The sequence below is a fragment of the Perca fluviatilis genome, chromosome 15, assembly GCF_010015445.1.
Source record: "Perca fluviatilis chromosome 15, GENO_Pfluv_1.0, whole genome shotgun sequence".
NCBI lineage: Eukaryota > Metazoa > Chordata > Actinopteri > Perciformes > Percidae > Perca > Perca fluviatilis.
Genome location: NC_053126.1, coordinates 37,958,081 through 37,978,692, shown reverse-complemented (window position 1 = coordinate 37,978,692; position 20,612 = coordinate 37,958,081). Strand labels below are relative to the sequence as shown.

The 20,612-nt window shown below is 40.3% G+C and overlaps 1 protein-coding gene across 1 annotated transcript; it reads left to right on the top strand.

Annotated features, from left to right (window-relative positions):
• The first annotated feature begins 887 nt into the window (after window positions 1-887).
• rdm1 (RAD52 motif containing 1) lies at window positions 888-17,737 on the top strand. The gene is given in 9 exon segments (XM_039826184.1): window positions 888-1,008; window positions 1,589-1,692; window positions 2,167-2,318; window positions 2,320-2,344; window positions 2,604-2,732; window positions 4,302-4,455; window positions 5,947-6,045; window positions 6,279-6,355; window positions 17,579-17,737. Coding segments are annotated over 8 exon segments (819 nt in total). The 5' UTR covers window positions 888-1,008; window positions 1,589-1,593; the 3' UTR covers window positions 17,663-17,737.
• Window positions 17,738-20,612: the final 2,875 nt, after the last annotated feature.

Genomic DNA, 20,612 nt, shown 5'->3' with positions numbered 1-20,612 from the left:
CTCTCACACAGACACAGACACACTCACACACACACTCACACACACACACAAACACACACACACACACACTCACACACACACACAGGCACACTCACTCACACACACACACACACACACACACACACACACACACACACACAGAGACACTCACACACACACACACAAACACACACACACACACACACTCACACATTATTATTATATGATTAAATGTTTTATTGTTATTAATGTTATTACTGATATTGTTATCTATTTTAAAGATGAGTTATGAGGCAGAAGAAGTGGGAAGTACCTTCTCTTTCACTTTCCAAACCGGCTGTTCCCACAGCCCTACAAAATAAAAGCTCATGCTTCTTCTCTTCACCAACAAAACAGAATAAATCCGTGCGTAACTGACCGGAAGTGATTCTGCCCCTTTGTGTGTGATTTTAAATACAATGAAGACACAAAACAGATAGATTGTAAACTATCCAGTTGTATGCCAGAAATATTGTGCTTTTATTTTGAAGGCGGTGGACTAACAGCTCACGTCAGGCTCGTTTTCACTTTCTGGTTGTTAGGAAAACTACTGCTGATGTTGCATCACAGCATTACGTCACACCTGCTGATGTCATTCATAAAATTTCCTCTGAGAGGCAGAGCTGACACATTAATACAAACAGATAAATACATCTCATTAATTATTATTAACAAACTGAAAACAAGATCAACATTTCACTAATAAAACTTTTTTAACATAGTTCAGCAACTCTCCATTTAAATAAAAGATCTTTAAACCCAAAACAATATGAATAAAAAAAACATATATATACTGTGTTAAATACTCTATGTACATATTAAGAGAACGAGGACCTATGATTGGCCTAAAGGAGAAGTCGTCACTCCCATCTGCATTTTCATTGGTTACTGAAGCAGGTCCCGCCTCGCAGCGGAAGCGCGGTAAAAACCTCCATGGTGGAGACTACTGTCTAGTGTCTACTGTCAGGTGGAGACAGACAAACGGCGACGGTGAGTAAATATCAACGTTACTGAGTTTTTAAAAAACAACCGGAGACTCAAACAGCGGCCGGTTACCGGACAGAAGACGGTTCATCTGCAGCTTTTAACGGGCGACAACCTTCAGGACACGTTCGCTGATGTGTGGAGAGAACGCCCCGCCAGACTCCCTTTAAAAAACAACAGACATTTTAACGCTGCTTCGCCTGCAGTGATTCAACACTATGTTTTTAATGTCACGTCCATCGTTTCTTTTCAAAGTACAACATTAAAGTGGAACTGATTGCATGACAGGTTTTCGTGGGAACCTGTAGATCTTGACCTAACTAGAGCTACATGTTCGCACTGTGTGTGTTCCTGCAGATACACTTTAACGGTTAACGTTTAAATCTGTGTCTGTTTGACCGGTCTCTTGGATGCCGAAACCTTCAATGGTTCCTTTTTAATAGCACAGTATTTTAAATATTATGTTCTTTGATGAATGTGGCCCAGCTGGCCAGGAGAAACCGTTAAATTAGCAGATTTGTGAGGGAAGTTCTGTGCAGGTTACCCACCTGAACAGGAGGACTGTCCTGAACATTTTCCTGTGCAGGTGTGATGGAGGTGGACGTCCTGGAGTTCAAGGTTCCTGTGGAGAACAACAAGACTCTGTTTGTGTGGAACATCCAGCCCTCTCACACAGAGGCTCAGATCTATGTGAGTCCTCAAATTTGACATTGTGCACCAAACTCCATTCAAAAATCTGCACTTTTAAGGGGATCTTGTAACTATTTCAAATATTGATGTACAATTAATTGCGATTAACACTGTAATTGTCTGTTTCAGTGAAATTAATACTATATACAAAATAATTAATAAAAAAACATTAATTTATTCATTACTTTTTTAAGTTTTAGAGAAAACAACATTTTATTTAGTTTTGGTTTAACATCACACTGTTTGTGTGCGTACATGTAAACATAGTCAGCATATAGCTGGAAACAAAATATATATATTTTTTCACAATTTCACTTGTTTTTCACATCATTGAGATTATTTATTTATATATATATATATATATATATAAATAAATAATAAAAAAAAAAAATGTAACTAAATGAAAGCAGTGCCAGTCAGAATATGGTGATCTATGTGATTCTATAGCCTGAACCGTGCCCTGTTGCTCTTCAGGCCGAGTTGTACGGCGTGTTCTCGTCCTTCGGGCCTCTCTACCTGCTGAAGGTGTGTCCCAACGCTCCGCTCAACCCGCCCGGCTTCTACGCCCTCGTTAAGTTCTACTCCGCTGCTCAGGCCTCAAAGGCCCAGCGGCAGACTGACGGACGCGCTCCTCCACAGCGCTCCTCTCAAGGTACAGCGTGTGTGTGTGTGTGTGTGTGTGTGTGTTTGTGTGTGTGTGTGTGTGTGTGTGTGTGTGTGTGTGTGTGTGGTGTGTGTGTGTGTGTTGTGTGTATATACACACACACACACACACACACACACACACTGTGTGTACACACACACACACACACACACACACACACAGAGAGTGTATATGTATAGAGTGCTCCTCTCAAGGTACAACAGGACACACAGGGACAGAATATACACATGATTGTGTGTGTGTTCAGGTGAGGCTGAGCTCCAAAAAGACTCCTCACTTCCTGGTTGACAGCAGCAGACTGCTGAGCCACGCCCGCTGCCTGGAACTGGCCAATCACTGCCTGGGATTCAACGGCTGGTCCTCTGACATCATCACAGTGAGTAATCCCAACTCCAACAGTTCATACCTCTTACATTTATTGAGAACATCTCCAAAACTAAAACATGTGCAGAGTTCTGATAACTTCTGGTGAGTTGAGAAATATTGAGTTCATCTTTCTACATTTAGAAGTCTTTTGTGTGTTTATTTAGTCAAACACATGTCTGACTTACTCATTTATTTATTTATATTTATGACATAACTTTAATAGTTTTATTAATTATTATGATTTATTGACTTAGCGAACCTTTGGTCTCAGGTTGTAAGATTTTAGGGATGTGAAGCGAAGATGTGAAGATATTCCAGGAAATAACATCACAGTAAACAACAACGTAGACGCTGCAGACTGGGTTCAGGGTTAATGTTTGTGTTGAACTCTGCGTAGATGTAGGACTTTTTTTCTCGACGTATTTGACATTTTTCACTCTTTTTTTCATTTTTTTTTTCTTTTTTATATCTTTTCTGACAGGTCTTCCTACATTTTTGTCGCTTTTTCGAGATATCTGACCCTTTTTTTCTCTCTACATTTTAGATTTTGTGAAGTAGGGACAGGCCGTTTGCAGATGATCTGTATCAGCGTTTTATTTGCCTGTGAAGGATTTATCTAATGTTGACCGGTTCTGGTCTGGCACAAAAAGGCCAGACGTAATCAGACTCCAATATTAAGGTGACTTCACTTCGCTCCTTTAACTTTTGAGTGCTCTTTGACTGGTAGATCAGAAATAAAACTCAATGTCGCACCATGTATGAAATGTTACCTTGGCTTTCCCCTCTCCCAGGCCAAAACAGACAGTTGTTATTTTTGGGATATTTTATGGTTGCATTCTATTTATCAAATGTATACACTGGTTACAAAATGTTTTACGATGTTCATATAACTGAGACACCTGTGTATTTCTTTATCTTCTGCAGACCTCGGAGTGGTGAGAGCCAAGGCCATTCCACAACCTGCATCACACTTCCCACCGCTTGTGAAACACAGCTGCATTGTTCACTGCTCTTCCTGATCTAAGAGTTCTTTGATTCAGCTCAAATTATCTCCCCAATACTCCCTTCGAAATTGTATCAAGCCAGATGGCTTCACAGAAGATCAGGAAGGACAGGGAACAATTGGTCAGTCATGATCTTAGAGCTTCTTCACACATTATTGACAAAATATATCCTACACCTGATAACCTATAAAGTTAATGAATTCAAACGTGTCTCAGCTCTGAGTCACTCTCTGACTCTCTGTTCAAGCATTTAAACAACGATTTCCAAAATCTTTATTTTCACTTAAAGATTTTCATTTTTACTCATTTTAATTAATATCTGTTCCAAATATGGTTTATCGTTTTCCTTAACTAATACTAATCGGTATCATCTGGGCATTTAAAGTGGGTCGATCCCTCTGAGTTAAACCATTAGACTGTATTATAGTGGGTATATAGAGTCTTTAGTGGGACAGCAGGTGACTGTGTGTGTGTGTGTGTGTGTGTGTGTGTGTGTGTGTGTGTGTGTGTGTGTGTGTGTGTGTGTGTGTGTGTGTGTGTGTGTGTGTGTGTGTGTGTGTGTGTGTGGTCCTCAGCTGAAAGAGCTCCCCCCTGAAGAAGAGGAGGAAGAGGAGGGTGGAGGCAGGCGGAGGAGTCTTCGGTTCGGCTGTCTGCTGCAGCTATCCTTCCCTCATCACGGACAGACGAGCAAAGCAGCAGCCGTGCTGGAGGACAGCTTTACCTGCACAGGTAACACAAGGTCAGCTTCACCTGTACAGGTAACGCAAGGTCAGCTTCACCTGTACAGGTAACACAAGGTCAGCTTCACCTGCACAGGTAACACAAGGTCAGCTTCACCTGTACAGGTAACACAAGGCCAGCTTCACCTGCACAGGTAACACAAGGTCAGCTTCACCTGCACAGGTAACACAGGTTCAGCTTCACCTTTACAGGTAAGCTTCACCTGTACAGGTAAAACAAGGTCAGCTTCACCTGTACAGGTAACACAAGGTCAGCTTCACCTGCACAGGTAATACAAGGTCAGCTTCACCTGCACAGGTAACACAAGTTCAGCTTCACCTGTACAGGTAAAACAAGGTCAGCTTCACCTGTACAGGTAACACAAGGTCAGCTTCACCTGTACAGGTAACACAAGTTCAGCTTCACCTGTACAGGTAACACAAGGTCAGCTTCACCTGTACAGGAAACGCAAGGTCAGCTTCACCTGCACAGGTAACGCAAGGTCAGCTTTACCTGCACAGGTAACACAAGGTCAGCTTCACCTGCACAGGTAACACAAGGTCAGCTTCACCTGCACAGGTAACACAAGGTCAGCTTCACCTGTACAGGTAACACAAGGTCAGCTTCACCTGCACAGGTAACACAAGGTCAGCTTCACCTGCACAGGTAACACAGGGTCAGCTTCACCTGCACAGGTAACACAAGGTCAGCTTCACCTGCACAGGTAACACAGGGTCAGCTTCACCTGTACAGGTAATACAAGGTCAGCTTCACCTGTACAGGTAACGCAAGGTCAGCTTCACCTGCACAGGTAACGCAAGGTCTGCTTCACCTGCACAACACATCAAACATCATGCTGTTGTTTTCCTTTTTTCAATGTTTTTGTCCCTTTTTTCGACGTTTCATGCACACAAACGGACCCACAACACACAAACACTTCTCTAGTCTTACTCTTATTTTAGGACCCATGGTCAATAAACCTCATGTACATGAAATTATACCTCATTTCAGTTAAAAAAAAGCTGAAAATATGAATTATTTTGACTAATATTAGAGGAACGTGTGTTGATGGATGATCAGAGTCCTTTTTTATGTTCAAATTCTTTACAATTGAATAACACATAGTATATTAAATGAAAGTACTGATCAATAGTTGTACTTGTGAAGAGCTTTGTAGGGAACCATCCATGTTATTTTCTGCTAATTTGGTTAAAAAGAAACCCATATTTCTGATATAGAGATTATGAGGAGGGTTAAATAAAGTTTAGGGCTGCACCATACGAGGACACAATGTGATAACCTTGTTGAATCTGGCTGTTTTATAAAGTTACAGTGAATGACATTAAAAGTGTGTGTGTGTGTGTGTGTGTGTGTGTGTGTGTGTGTGTGTGTGTGTGTGTGTGTGTGTGTGTGTGTGTGTGTGTGTGTGTGTGTGTGTGTGTGTGTGTGTGTGTGTGTGTGTGTGTGTGTGTGTGTGTGTGTGTGTGTGTGTGTGTGTAGGTCCAGATGTTCTGCTTCAGAAACGCTGCAGACTCCAGAGGATGGTCAGAGAGAAAGCTCTGGTCCAGGCCTTTACTGCAGTACTACTCATACTACTAGGTATAAATACTTTACCACTAGGTATAAATACTTTACTACTTATACTGCTAGGTATAAATACTTTACTACTTATACTGCTAGGTATAAATACTCTACTACGACTCATTGTCGGTGCATAAACTCCAGTACTCACCGATACCGATCCATTGTAGGCAGAATCAGAGGCTTTTCAGATCCTGGTATCAGATCTGATTCCAGTCCTGTTGAATTGTTGTATATCTGTGTTTCTGTAGGTAATGGTAAAGTCATGGTGGAGCTGAAACAGACCTCAGACCAGTTTCTGCCAGAGGAGACTGAAGGAGTCCTCCAGGTAAAAAGTCATAGTATAATATGTCAAAAGAATAAAAAGTCATAGTAGTTGTGGAATGTAACTAAGTACATTTACTCAACTACTGTACTTAAGTACAAATTTGAGATAATTGTACTTTACTTGAGTCTTTTCTATTCATGCCACTTTCTACTTCTACTCCGCTACATTCTACAGAGAAATATTGTACTTTTTACTCCACTACATTCATCTGACAGATTTAGCTACCAGTATGTTATGTCAAAAAAGTCATAGTATAGTATGTCAGTCATAAAAAGTCGTGTATAGTATGTCGAAAAAAGTTATAGTATGTCGAAAAAAGTTATAGTATGTCGAAAAAGTCATAGTATAGTAAGTCATAGTATAGCATGTCGAAAAAAGTCATAGTATGTCGAAAAAAATCATAAAAAGTCATAGTATAGTACGTCGAAAAAAATCATAAAAAGTCATAGCATAGTATGTCGAAAAAATCATAAAAAGTCATAATATAGTATGTTCCAAAAAATCATAAGTCATAGTATAGAATATTTTAAAAAATTATAAGAAGTCACAGTATTGTATGTCGAAAAAAGTCATAGTATAGTATGTCGAAAAAATCATAAAAAGTCATAGTATAGTATGTCGAAAAAATCATAAAAAGTCATAGTATAGTACGTCGAAAAAAATCATAAAAAGTCATAGTATAGTATGTCGAAAAAAGTCATAAAAAGTCAAGTATGTCGAAAAAAGTCATAAAAAGTCATAGCATAGTACGTCGAAAAAATCATAAAAAGGCATAGTATGTCGAAAAAATCATAAAAAGTCATAGTATAGTATGTCGAAAAAATCATAAAAAGTCATAATATAGTATGTTCCAAAAAATCATAAGTCATAGTATAGAATATTTTAAAAAATTATAAGAAGTCACAGTATTGTATGTCGAAAAAAGTCATAGTATAGTATGTCGAAAAAATCATAAAAAGTCATAGTATAGTATGTCGAAAAAAATCATAAAAAGTCATAGTATAGTACGTCGAAAAAAATCATAAAAAGTCATAGTATAGTACGTCGAAAAAGTCATAGCATAGTATGTCGAAGTCATAAAAAGTCATAATATAGTATGTCAAATCAAAAGTCATAGCATAGTATGTCGAAGTCATAAAAAGTCATAATATAGTATGTCAAAGTCATAAGAAGTCATGGTATAGTACGTCGAAAAAATCATAAGTCATAGGGCCCTATCTTGCACTCAGCGTAATTGCATTTGTACACCGACGCATGTATCATTCCTATTTTGCACCCGACGCACAGCGGCCTTTTCCCTCCACGGACGCACGTCGGTAAATTAGGGAATGTATTTGCGCTCCCGGGGGCGGTTCGGCGAAAAGAGGAGGCGTGTTCCGGCGCAAATGTTCCCTGGTGCTATTCTGCAGTTTCAGAAAACAATTCCACCACTGACCAGGAAAAACCTGGTCTAAAGTCAGTGGTGCTAGTCTAAAGTCAGTGGTGCTAGTCTAAAGTCAGGAGCGCTAGTCTAAAGTCAGTGGCGTTAGTCTAAAGTCAGTGGCGTTAGTCTAAAGTCAGTGGCGTTAGTCTAAAGTCAGTGGTGCTAGTCTAAAGTCAGTGGTGCTAGTCTAAAGTCAGTGGCGTTAGTCTAAAGTCAGTGGCGTTAGTCTAAAGTCAGTGGCGCTAGTCTAAAGTCAGTGGCGCTAGTCTAAAGTCAGTGGTGCTAGTCTAAAGTCAGTGGTGCTAGTCTAAAGTCAGTAGCACGTTATTCAGATGCTATTTTAGGGGCGCATGCTTGGCCATAATGTAGCGTGTGCACAACGCGCATACACTTCTCTCATCTAAATGGACGCAGCAGTTCCCATTTTTTCAAACCATACATAATTACAAAGGGAAATATTACTGAAAATGCGCTTCAGGTGTTTGGATAGATCAGGAGGCACTTTACAGTACAGTCTTCAAAAAGTCGCAGCATTCTTTGTGGCTTGTTGTGTTTTACACAACATTTCCATGAATCGTGGATGTGTTGATGACATAAATGAGGAAATATTAGAGGACTTAAGGAGACGTGATGTTGAACTACGGCGGGATCTGGTCCGGGAGTAATGCGCGATGCTCCTGGTGGAGCGGGTGGACGGAGATGGAGTGGGGGGAGGAGGTCGGGGGCACAACAGGTGCAGGTGGTGCGTTTGGAGGTACGCTCCATGGCTGCAGCAATCCTCTCCAGACTTGAGGAGATGCGCCCGAGAGGCCGCAGCAACATTGTCACCCGGTCAACACGGGCATTTATTACTTTGCCACATCCCGGACAGCTCCCGCTGGCGTGCGCCGGGCAAATCTGCCATATCTGTCATAATAGCAATCTGCCATGGAACAAGCTCCCTGCTCTTAAAGGGAATGTGAGATGATGCTCTGATTGGTTTATTGCACGTTACGCCCAAACCACACCTAGCTACTTCAGACCAACCCATTTTAGATTTGCGAGATCCGCCCACAAAGCTACTTGCGTTTTGCGTTTCATACTTGCGTTTCAGATCGTTAAAATAGGGCCCATAGTATAGTATGTCAAAGTCAATAGTATAGTATGTCGAAAAAAATCATAAAAAGTCATAGTATAGTATGTCGAAAAAATCATAAGTCATAGCATAGTATGTCGAAAAAAAGTCATAGTACAGTATGTCGAAAAAATCATAAGTCATAGCATAGTATGTCGAAAAAAAGTCATAGTACAGTATGTCGAAAAAATCATAAGTCATAGCATAGTATGTCGAAAAAAAGTCATAGTACAGTATGTCGAAAAAATCATAAGTCATAGTATAGTATGTCGAAGTCTTAAAGTCCTAGTATAGTTGTTGAAAAAAGTTATAGTATGTCAAAGTCATAGTATAGTATAGTATGTCAAAAAAAGTCATAGTATGTCGAAGTCATAAAAAGTCATAGTATAGTATGTCGAAAGAAATCATAAGTCATAGTATAGTGTAGGAATTTAATAAAATGTGACAGATGACCGGTCTGGCCCTACAAAGGCCAGACTTAATCTGACTCCAATTTATGGTCACTGAATAGTGTTCGTTTACTGGTAGATAAGAGGAAAGGAAAAGACTCAGGATTCAAAATAAGACTCAGGATTCGTCCAGTTAAAGTTAAAGGGGTGATAGAATGATTCTATAGGGTATTTCACACTGTTCCTTATGGTCTCCTAATGGGGTATGTAACATTGGTTGGGCTGAAAATGGCCTGGTTGATATTTTATTGGCCCTTATGCATCCCTGTGTTTTGGCCCTATTTGTAATGAGAGCTTTTCTTCCAAATATGGTATGGTCATGAATATTTAGATGAGCTGCGCGCTGCTTGGTTGAGCCTTAGCCCCGTACACACACGTAGAGACGCGCGCTGATTGGTTGAGCGAATCGCCATACACACGCATTAGAGATCGTGTGCTGATTGGTTGAGCGAATCCCCAATACACAGACATTAGAAACGTGACAGAATCTTATATTCCAGACACTGCAATGTTTCCTTACCAAATTCACTTCTGAGACTTTTTTATGCGAGAAATCAACTATATAAAGCTCAAATATGGGCCGTTTTACGAAAATGGACGGCTAATTGCAAATTTGGTAAAACTGTGTGACGGAGTTCAGCTGCCTGTGTTGCTGCTTGGCCTGCCTTCCTCCACATACCCCGGCCTGCTGTGAGCTCGATTGAGCTCCGGCAAGGCTAGCAGCCCACAGCACCTCATACCCGCGCAAAGTCACCGTTTGGGCTGGTGGACTACTACCAAACGGCGCTGCCCTGACAGAGCTCCAGGGCCTGCAACTCCCCTCTTCCTGCTAGCTAAATGGCCCGTTGTGTGAGAGTGAGAGCGCCGTCAGCAAGCTTGTTACACCAGCAATCTCTTACCACATGTTACACACATGTCACGCCACTTAGCTATACAACATATACATAAAGGTCTTATAAAGCTAACAACGGTGTCCGATTTCAAGTTAATGAATATTTGTGAGCTGTAAGAGTTTCGTTAGCTACGACTGTCCCTTCAATCCTATGTGTACAGATTGCGGCTAGTTAGCTTAATTTTTGGTCGTAATTCGAGTATATTTACAGTTTGAATTTCGTCACGCCACTTATACAACATCTAACTATATGTTTTATAAAGCTAACAATGGTGTCCGATTTCAAGTTAATGAATATTTGTGAGCTGTTAGGGTTTCGTTAGCTGCGACTGTCCCTTCAATCCTATGTGAACAGATTGTCCGATTTCAAGTTAATGAATATTTGTGAATTCCAGAGGAATTCTAAGAGGAGGCTAGCTAGCTCTCATTGATAGAGCTCCATCCAGCCGCAGGCTCTATCAATGAGACTCACGGACAAGCGGCGTTTATTCCCCCAATCGTTTGTTTAAATAACTCAACACATTATAATTACACACATTTAAAAGAGTAACTGGAACTGTTAGGTTGTAAAAAGTTAAACCATTGGTGATGTCTGATAAAAATGTACTTTTAGTTGAATGAACACTGTAGCTGGAGGAAGCACTGAATCAACCGATTGCATCACACCACACCTAATCAGCATTGGTCTGGCTCACACCTACTCAAGTTTCTAAAGAATGAATTAGGTCATGGCTGTTATTTAGCATGAATGTAAAAGCTCTAGAAGACTTATTGTTTAACCCTCATGCCCTCCTTAAAAAAACTTACTCTCGACACCTTCGAGGCAAAAATGTCCACGCACACAAAAACTGTTATTAAATCATCATATATCAATATTTTTTTCTGCTTTTTTTTCATAAATCACTTAAACAACTTCTAACCTAATCAAAACTACCAAACATTCAATCATTTTCAGGATTTTAACCCTTTAAATGCCAGTTTATGTATTTGAAGTATTTCATTTTTTATTACAAAAACACAAAAAATTTTTTTTCCATATAATGAATAATATCTAGATGGGGCTTTGGTGGTGATTAGAGGCTTGGTAATAGTCAAAGATAAGCAACAAAATTAATTTGATTGCATTAGTATTTTTTACATAGTTCCAGATACTCCCTTTGGACACCTTCGAGGCAAAATGTACATGTCCAAAAACTGATATTAAATCATCATATATCAATATTTTTTTCTGCTTTTTTCATAAATCACTTAAACAACTTGTAAATTGCTCAAAACTACCAAAAATTTAATAATTTTCTGGATTTTAACCCTTTAAATGCCAGTTTTAAATCTTTGAAGTAACAATTATTTATGAAAAACCCAACAAAACATTAATTATTTTCCATAAAATAAATCATAGGGGAATGGGGCTTTGGTGGGGATTAGAGGGTTTGATATGTCAAAGATAAGCAACAAAACTTATTTGATTGCATTAGTATTTTTAATGTAATTCCAGATACTCCCTTTGGACACCTTCGAGGCAAAAATGGCCCCATTGACTTCCATTATAACCACATGTTTTGATCTCACTGCCTTTACAGTATAAAACCATGCATTCTGTAATGTCAGCATTTTGGAAGAAAAACTAGTCATATTTGACATTTTTACAGTATTTCACCAGATTCAACCATTTTGCCCTTGTAGGCCGATGCATGAAATTATAGTTATATTATGGAGCTGTGTGTGTGTGTGTGTGTGTGTGTGTGTGTGTGTGTGTGTTGTGTGTGTGTGTGTGTTGTGTGTGTGTGTGTGTGTGTGTGTGTGTGTGTGTGTGTGTGTGTGTGTGTGTGTGTGTGTGTGTGTGTGTGTGTGTGTGTGTGTGTGTGTGTGTGTGTGTGAACCTGTAAGCAAGCAATGATCACTTTAGGGCTGAAAAAAGGCATCTTTTGAAGGATACATTTCATGTGTCTTTGAAGACGTGCTTGAATAAAAACATTGTCTCCTGCATTTGCTGTAAACTGGCGCTTATCATTTCAAATGGTTTGTGGGACATGGTGGCCCTGAAGACTGGTCTCCCACTATGGACATCCCACAGGCTCCGGGTGGATTCCCCTTTGGACCGGTACACACCAGCCAAGTGTGAAGTCCCATGTATGTTAAAATCTCTTGAGCATCCACATCACTCCATCCTGAGATTGAACACCTCCCGTGTAGGTTTGTCATTTCCTGAATCAGCTGGATCATGTCAGGAGTGAAGAAAAGGTCGAAAGAAGATGCCACATCATGGATTCTTGATATGGCATATCTCGTGGGCTCTTTCTCTTTGCTCCAGATCTTTCTCCTTCTCTAGAGCCAGGTGCATCAACACACTAATAGTTGTTTCTGTTTACAACAAATGCAGGAGACAATGTTTTTAGTCAAGCACGTCTTCAAAGACACATGAAATGCATCCTTCAAAAGAAGCCCTTTTTTCACCCAGATTTACACAAACTCTCTCTCACACACAGACATGCATACATACATGCATGCACACACACACACACACACACACACACACACACACACACACACACACACACACACACATACATACACACACACACACACACACCCAACCCACACACACACACACACCCACCCACACACCCACAGACACACACAAATATACATATACACACACACATATACACACACACACACACACATACACACACACATATACACACACACACACACACATATACACACACACACGCACAAACACACACACACACACACACACACACACACACACACGGAGCTCCATAATATAACTATAATTTCATGCATCGGCCTACAAGGGCAAAATGGTTGAATCTGGTGAAATACTGTAAAAATGTCAAATATGACTAGTTTTCTTCCAAATGAAATGCTGACATTACAGGATGCATGGTTTTATACTGTAAAGGCAGAGAGATCAAAACATGTGGTTATAATGGAAGTCAATGGGGCCATTTTTGCCTCGAAGGTGTCCAAAGGGAGTATCTGGAATTACATAAAAAATACTAATGCAATCAAATCAGTTTTGTTGCTTATCTTTGACATATCCAAGCCTCTAATCACCACCAAAGCCCCATCTACATATTATTCATTATATGGGAAAAAAATCATTTTTTGTGTTTTTTTTAATAAAAAATGACATACTTCAAATACATAAACTGGCATTTAAAGGGTTAAAATCCTGAAAATGATTGAATGTTTGGTGGTTTTGATTAGGTAAGAAGTTGTTTAAGTGATTCATGAAAAAAAGCAGAAAAAAATATTGATATATGATGATTTAATAACAGTTTTTGGGTGTGCGTGGACATTTTTGCCTCGAAGGTGTCCAGAGGGTACAAAATGAATCATTTAAGTATAAAAGACATGTAAGAGTAAAAAACACTGGATTTAAAAAATTTGACTGAAAAGAAGGATTCCTACAAAATTTCATGCCATAAGAAGTAACACAGCAAAAATGATCACGAAATGAAAAAAAAAACTTGAGAAAAATGTACAAAAATGACCGAAGAGGGCATGAGGGTTAAACAACTTTGAGAGCCATCCCCTGTTGAGCTAGACGTGATTAAAACAAAGAATGTGTATTCATGTAGTTTGGATTGATTGGGAACGTATACCTTTTCTTTTGAGAGACCTCTGACCAATAGGGGAAGATTTCATTTGAGGAACCACCCAGGTGGAGGGAATAAATGTGTGATCCTGAGAAGGTCTCAGGGCTTCAATCTGTGACCCCGCAAGGGGAAGCATTTTGAAGACCGCTGTTTACAGTGTATTGTTTTGTCATGTCGCATGGCTGCTAACTGTGACCCGACAGGGGAAGCATGTTTGCAGTCTGCTGCTGGCAGTGTTTCATGTTTTATGTTTTATGTTTGATTGTGTTTTTGACTGTCGTTTTCATCGTGTTGTTTCATTAAACGTTTAACTTTCTTTCAATTCGACCCAAGCCTCTCCTTCCTCCTCAGAAATCGAACGAACACGTCTCTTTAGATTTTCTTACAGAACCTGAGGTAAGAGAATGCTGGCGTAACAAGCTCGCTGACCACGCTTTCACTCACATACACCGGCCATTTAGCTAGCCGGAAGAGGGGAGTTGCAGGCCCTGGAGCTCTGTCAGGGCAGCGGCGTTTCGTAGTCCATTAGCCCAAAACGGTGACTTTGCGCGGGTATGGAGTGCTGTGGGCTGCCAGTCGTGACTGAGCTCCATCTACCTCACAGCAGGCCGGGGCCTGTGAAGGAAGGCAGGCCAGGTGGCGAGGCAGCTACACAGGCAGCACCAGCCTCTGAACTCCGACACACAGTCGGACAAAATTTGCAATTAGATATCAATTTTGGTAAAACGGCCCATATTTGACCTCTACGTAGTTGATTTTTCGCATAAAAAAGTCTCAGAAGTGAATTTAATAGTAAAATAGCATATGAACAATGTATACATTTTCTGAGATCTGCACAACCTAGATTCAGAAGACTAACTGATCTCAGGTCAGTTGTGTAGCCTATGCAAATGTTGGGGCGTGACAAAGAGAGAGACTAGAGCCAAATGAGGAGGAGCCGCAATAGTTGACGTCAACTATGGGGCTCGTTGACGTCAACTATGGGGCTCGTTGAGATTCGCCCGTTTTCAGAGGCAGTTTCAAATAGTGAGATTTGCAGAGAAAAGAGATGTCAATGGGATTTAGAGGTTCTATGTATGTCCTAGTTACCCACTAAACAGTCATTATTACACTATGACAAGGTAAAATCAGTTTTGCATTCTATCACCCCTTTAATAACAAGCTTTAGTGAATGATATTGCAAAATACAATAATCTTGTGCACAAGGATCAGGGGCCTGTTGCACAAAACCAAGATAAGGGATTAAGCCGGGATATTCGGGTTATCCTGGATGAATTTAGCTTAGACTTGGTTGCACAAAAGCAGGTTGATTTAAACCCAGCCAAGTAACCATGGAGATTTATTCTTTGCAGCTAGCCTGGTCCAGAGCAGGCTAACAGCCAGGCTAAGATTAATCCTGGAGTCTGATGTGTTAAATCAGCTGACGCTCTGATCCGAAATAAATGTGTTTAACAGTTATTCCGTTGTCTTCTGAATGTGTTCTGCTTTATTTTTATTAACATGCATTACTTGTCACTATTGCTGTCACGAGTTTGGTTTAAATCCTACTACTGTAGTTGTTGAGATGGTAATGGTAAAAAGTGGGATGATACGGAGGAAATGGGCTTTTCCTCCGCTGCTGTCCCCGTGGAATGTGCCCCCGCCCGTGCAACGCGGGGAGGCGGGGGGAGGTAGGGGGATCCTCCCACACCGTGCAGCGGACTCTAAAAGCGGACTTTTAGCATCAATAACGACGACAATGGCACCTGATCAAACGTCCTTGTTTACCAAATGGGAGTGAGAATGTGTTGGAATGCCACAAAGCTTCTTAATCATTTTATTTTGGGGCTGTCACTTGTTATCTTGGGAGTGAGAAAAAAACATGAATAATAACAGGTTACATTGTTTTACAGATATGTTTACAGTGTGTATTGAAGTCACTTCTTTTTCTAGTTTTTGTCCAGTCATGTTTGTTCTTTATGAACATTAATTGTAGAAAGATATTTAGAATTAGACATAGCTTATGGAGATTTGTGCATATGGTTGTAAAACATATTCTCGCATTATGAATAAGGGTTTGAAATTAAGCCTATAGTCCTTATAAATTTCCCAGGAACAAGAATTCCCTCTGCTCACTTATAAGGCGAAGTAGACTAAATAATAATACTTTTATTTATATAGTGCTTTACAGGCTACTCAAAGACACTTTACACTAAAACCAGCACATTTAGCGCATAAAAACAGATACAGCAATAAAACCAACACATAAAACAAGCATATTAAAGCAATAAAAACGTGGAGTGACTAATTAGATTTTTTTAATCCATACGTATTCAGTCGGTCCGCTATTGTCTGTCGGGCTTTTTTTCCGTTTGATAACAGCCGTATTTCCCTTTTTGCATATTATATGTTTCACCTCCTCGTAAATTTCCATTAGAAGCTGCACATATGCTGCACACGTATTCTCCATTTCTGCATCAGTAAATCTGTGATGGATACCGTGGTCTATTTAAGAAAGCCGTGAACGTGCACTTATCCCAGCTATCTCCTCCTGGCTGACATAGCTTCACCGTCTGATCCTGGCTCGGCAAACGTGCAACCGATTAAGCCGCGATGAGCGGATCACACTAAGTCAAGCTGCGCTTTTTCACTTATCCTGGATTTCTTCATTCTACTTTTGTGCAACAGGCCCCCGATTACTTCAAGACAAAACAACCTATCGCTAAAACCTAGCAAACAGACAGAGATTCCCCCAGCATCTGATGCCGGCTAACCCAGAGCCTTCACTTTTTGTCCACTCCCTCTGCTTCATCCGTGGTGCTGTTATCAGTTGGATGGAATCCAGACAGGCTGCTCTTCTGTCCAGTCCTCTTCGACCTTTTGCTACAATTTCTGCAACAAGTGTCAGAAACCCCTTGGCTTCCTCAATCCACGGCCATTTAACATTAACCCTTGTGTTGTCCTTCGGGTCCCAGTGACCCGAAGGACAACACAAGGATTATGTACTTCCCTTTACTTTGTTGAGAATTGCTCTCTAAACAAGGGTTAATACAGCACCTTAGTTCTTGTTTGTACAGCATTTTGGTCAGCTTAAACTGTGTTTAAATGTGTTCTAGAAATAAACTTTACTTACTTACTTTACAAGAAACAGGGTTTAGAGAGCAATTCTCAACAAAGTAAAGGGAAGTACATCATCCTTGTGTTGTCCTTCGGGTCACTGGGACCCGAAGGACCACACAAGGGTTAAGTTACTTTATGATGACATTGGTTACAGATTTTACAATGCCCCAACTGGGCGCCTGCGTATCTTTCTCTGCCGGGGAGTAAAAGCCAAGGACATTTACGACTTCACCACATTTTTCTCACCGCTTGTGAACACAGTCCCATTGTTCTTTCACCCTGTTCATCTGGGAAAGGAATCCTCTTTTTGGGTCAAGTTGTAATTATCTTTTTCGAGCAAATGCTGCATCTTCAATTTTAAAAATGTCTTATCACTTCCCCAGATTAGATGGCTTCGTCATGGCCCAGAAGAACAGGGAGAGAGAGAATATCAGGTCATGAAATCTGAGGCCTTACACTATACTCTAAACAAAATAATCCTACAATAGTATGTCGAAAAAAAATCATAAAAAGTCATAGTATAGTATGTCGAAAAAAAATCAAATTATTATTATTAGTATTATTATCATTGTGTAGTGTAAAGAGATGTTTCCTGTAAGTAAGGATGAACTGTGTCTCAGGTGAACGAGGTTTCCTGGAGTGAGATTGCTCCTGATGAAGACGAGGCTGATGATGATGAAGAGTGGGATCTGACTGTCTCATAGACACCCAGAGGATTCATTTTGATATCTTCCTATTCATGTTTCTTTTATTCAATAAAATGAGTTGTATTAATAACACTGTCAGTTTTCTGTGTCGTACTGCATCAGGAAACACTCAAGAACAACTTATTTCAAAAAGTCATGGTATAGAATATTTAAAAAAGTAATACTATAGTATGTCCAAAAAATCATAAAAAGTCATAGAATAGTATGTTGAAAAAATCAAAAAGTCATAGTATAGTATATCGAATAAAGTCTTAAAAAGTCATAATAAAGTATGTCCCAAAAAATCATGTCCTAGTATAGAATATTTAAAAAAATTATAAGAAGTCACAGTATTGTATGTCGAAAAAAGTTATAAAAAGTCATAGTATAGTATGTCCAAAGAAATCGTAAAGAGTCATAGTATAGTACGTCAAAAAGTCATAAAAAAGTCAGCGTAAAGCATGTTGAAAAGTAATTACAAAGTCATAGAATAGTATGTTGAAAAAATCATAAGTCATAGTATAGTACGTTGAATAAAGTCGTATAGTATGTCGAATAAAGTCATAAAAAGTCATAGAATAGTATGTTGAAAAAATCATAAAAAGTCATAGTATAGTATGTCGAATGTTGGGACCAAGCAGGGGGTTAAACATGGATTTTAACCAAAAACAAAGGAAACAGGGAAGGCAAGACAAAGGATCTTGGCCTACATGTGAATCCCAAAGCCAGTTTCACCAAACTCCTACAGGCCGCCACTTGGAAGCAGAGTCGCCAAAATGGAGAATCTACCTCCAACACGAGGAGGTCAAGGCAGACTGGTGGTGAGACAAAGAACTGCTTCACACCTGTGACAAGGTTGCTCTTTTCCCATTGGCTGTCGGGCCTTTGAATGCACCACCCCGCCACTAGGAAGTGGAGGAAGGATAAAAGCTGTCGCCGTTGGTGTCTCTTGGCTTTCCACGGTAACCCATTTTACTGACAGGAGGTGCACTAGTCCGGACTAGCTAGCCAGCGTCACCTCGCTGGTCGAGATTGAGCTGGGACATTTTCTATCTTTCTGATATACAAGGGGATCCCAGGAATACTGGCCCAGTATTTCCTCTATCTGCAGCGGGTTTAATCAGCCCGGATTCAAGAAAGGGACTACATTCCGTTTTCTTGCGTCGTCGACCTGGATCGCGTGTCGTCCCCTGCTCTGGACGAAACGGATCGTTAAACTCTGGCGAGAGATTAACTACAAACAACACATGTACTGTAAGAGGCTTACACAGTTCTGGGCAGATGTTAGAACTAGTGTGTTTGGTTTGTTTATTAATGAGCAAAGGGTTCGCTACCACTTGTTGCCATTAATGTGATCTCTGATTTTAATTATGTATTGGTCTATACTTGATTATTAATCTGTTTCTGTGAATGTATCATTGATCACGATACTGTTGATATGTTGTGTTAAGTAGCTGGGTAAAACCGTAAGCGCTACCTGCTAAATCACTCCTTTCACGGAGTTTAGTTACTGTCTGCAAGATCATTGCGGGAATCAGCTGTTAGCCACTGGAGTGGTTATAATGACCAAAGTTTCCCTCAGTAAGTCAAAAAGTCTCAGTCTGTCCCAACTACACGTGTGGTCCAGACCTGAGTGGCTGAGGGGGCTGGCCATTATCGATAACTAAGATCAGAGTGCCTCTTCCTTTAAACTTTCTTCTTTTACTAATTACACACACACACACACCCCCACACACAAGCTAGCCACGGAGCTCCCGAGCTAACGCTGCTAGCTTAACCACGTAGAGTTACGTTTGTACAGAGCTAACACACATGACCTAGCATACGGGCTAGGCTAAGCGTGCGTGTTGCCCAGCAACCCCCCCCTTGACCTCTTCAGCCCCTCCTCGGGCACCCAGCACCACTACCGCCCTCTTGAGGCTAAATAGTTTTGTGCAGCTCACAGGAGTAGCCATTTTGGGAGTTTTTTTGTATTAGAACTACATTTCGACACCGCCCCCTTTACTTTCACTCACCCTTACACACACACACACACACACACTCTCTCTCACACACGCCCACACACACACACAGACACAGACGTGTCCATGACATATGCTGCTTTGTTTTTGCTTTGTTTGGTTGTGATATTGTAAAAGGTATATACGTTTTATTATTGAAGGATTATTGATTGGCTACTGATAATTGTGACGTTAATAAATTTGATTATACTTAATTAGCAGTTGCTGGTGATTATTTGTGTACTTATTGTGATAATTGCTGGCTGAACAGGTCCGTGCTCAAATTCACCCCTTCCTTTGTTTCCTTTTAAAGGATTACCACAGAAATGAGTCTGTTCCACAGTTTGATTATTGGTCCCTGACTTGCAGGGTGGTGCCCCGTTTTGATTGTTTGTTGATTTGATAGTTATTAATAACCATATTCATAACTTCATTAATATTGATAAAACATATTTGATAATTTGCCAATGATCAAATCTGTACCCTACGTGTATCCTACACGAATAAAGTCATAAAGTCATAAAATATTATGTTGAATAAAGTCATAAAAAGTCATAGTATAGTATGTCGAATAAAGTCATAGAAAGTCATTGAATAGTATGTTGAAAAAATCATAAAAAGTCATAGTATGTTGAATAAAGTCATAAAAAGTCATAATGAAGCTCAGCGCAAATTCTTTAAGGAAGACGTCATTAACCCAATCACTACTCATTCTTAAATCAAATCAGCTGTTTAGAAGTGACGCTTTCAGTTAAACCAATCAGACTTGGCCACAAAATTCAAGGGCCAATCACAGCCTTACAACTCTGCTCTAAATCTGTTCTCTCCCTGTGCTGTCAGCTGTTGTTTCAGGCAAAGCGCTCGACCCTCCTCCCCCCCTGCCGCCTCTGGTCTCGTGTTTCTCCCGGCTGACCGCTCCGTTGCCTCTTGGGTCCGGTCTCTGGTCTCTTTCTCCGCCGCCACCAGTG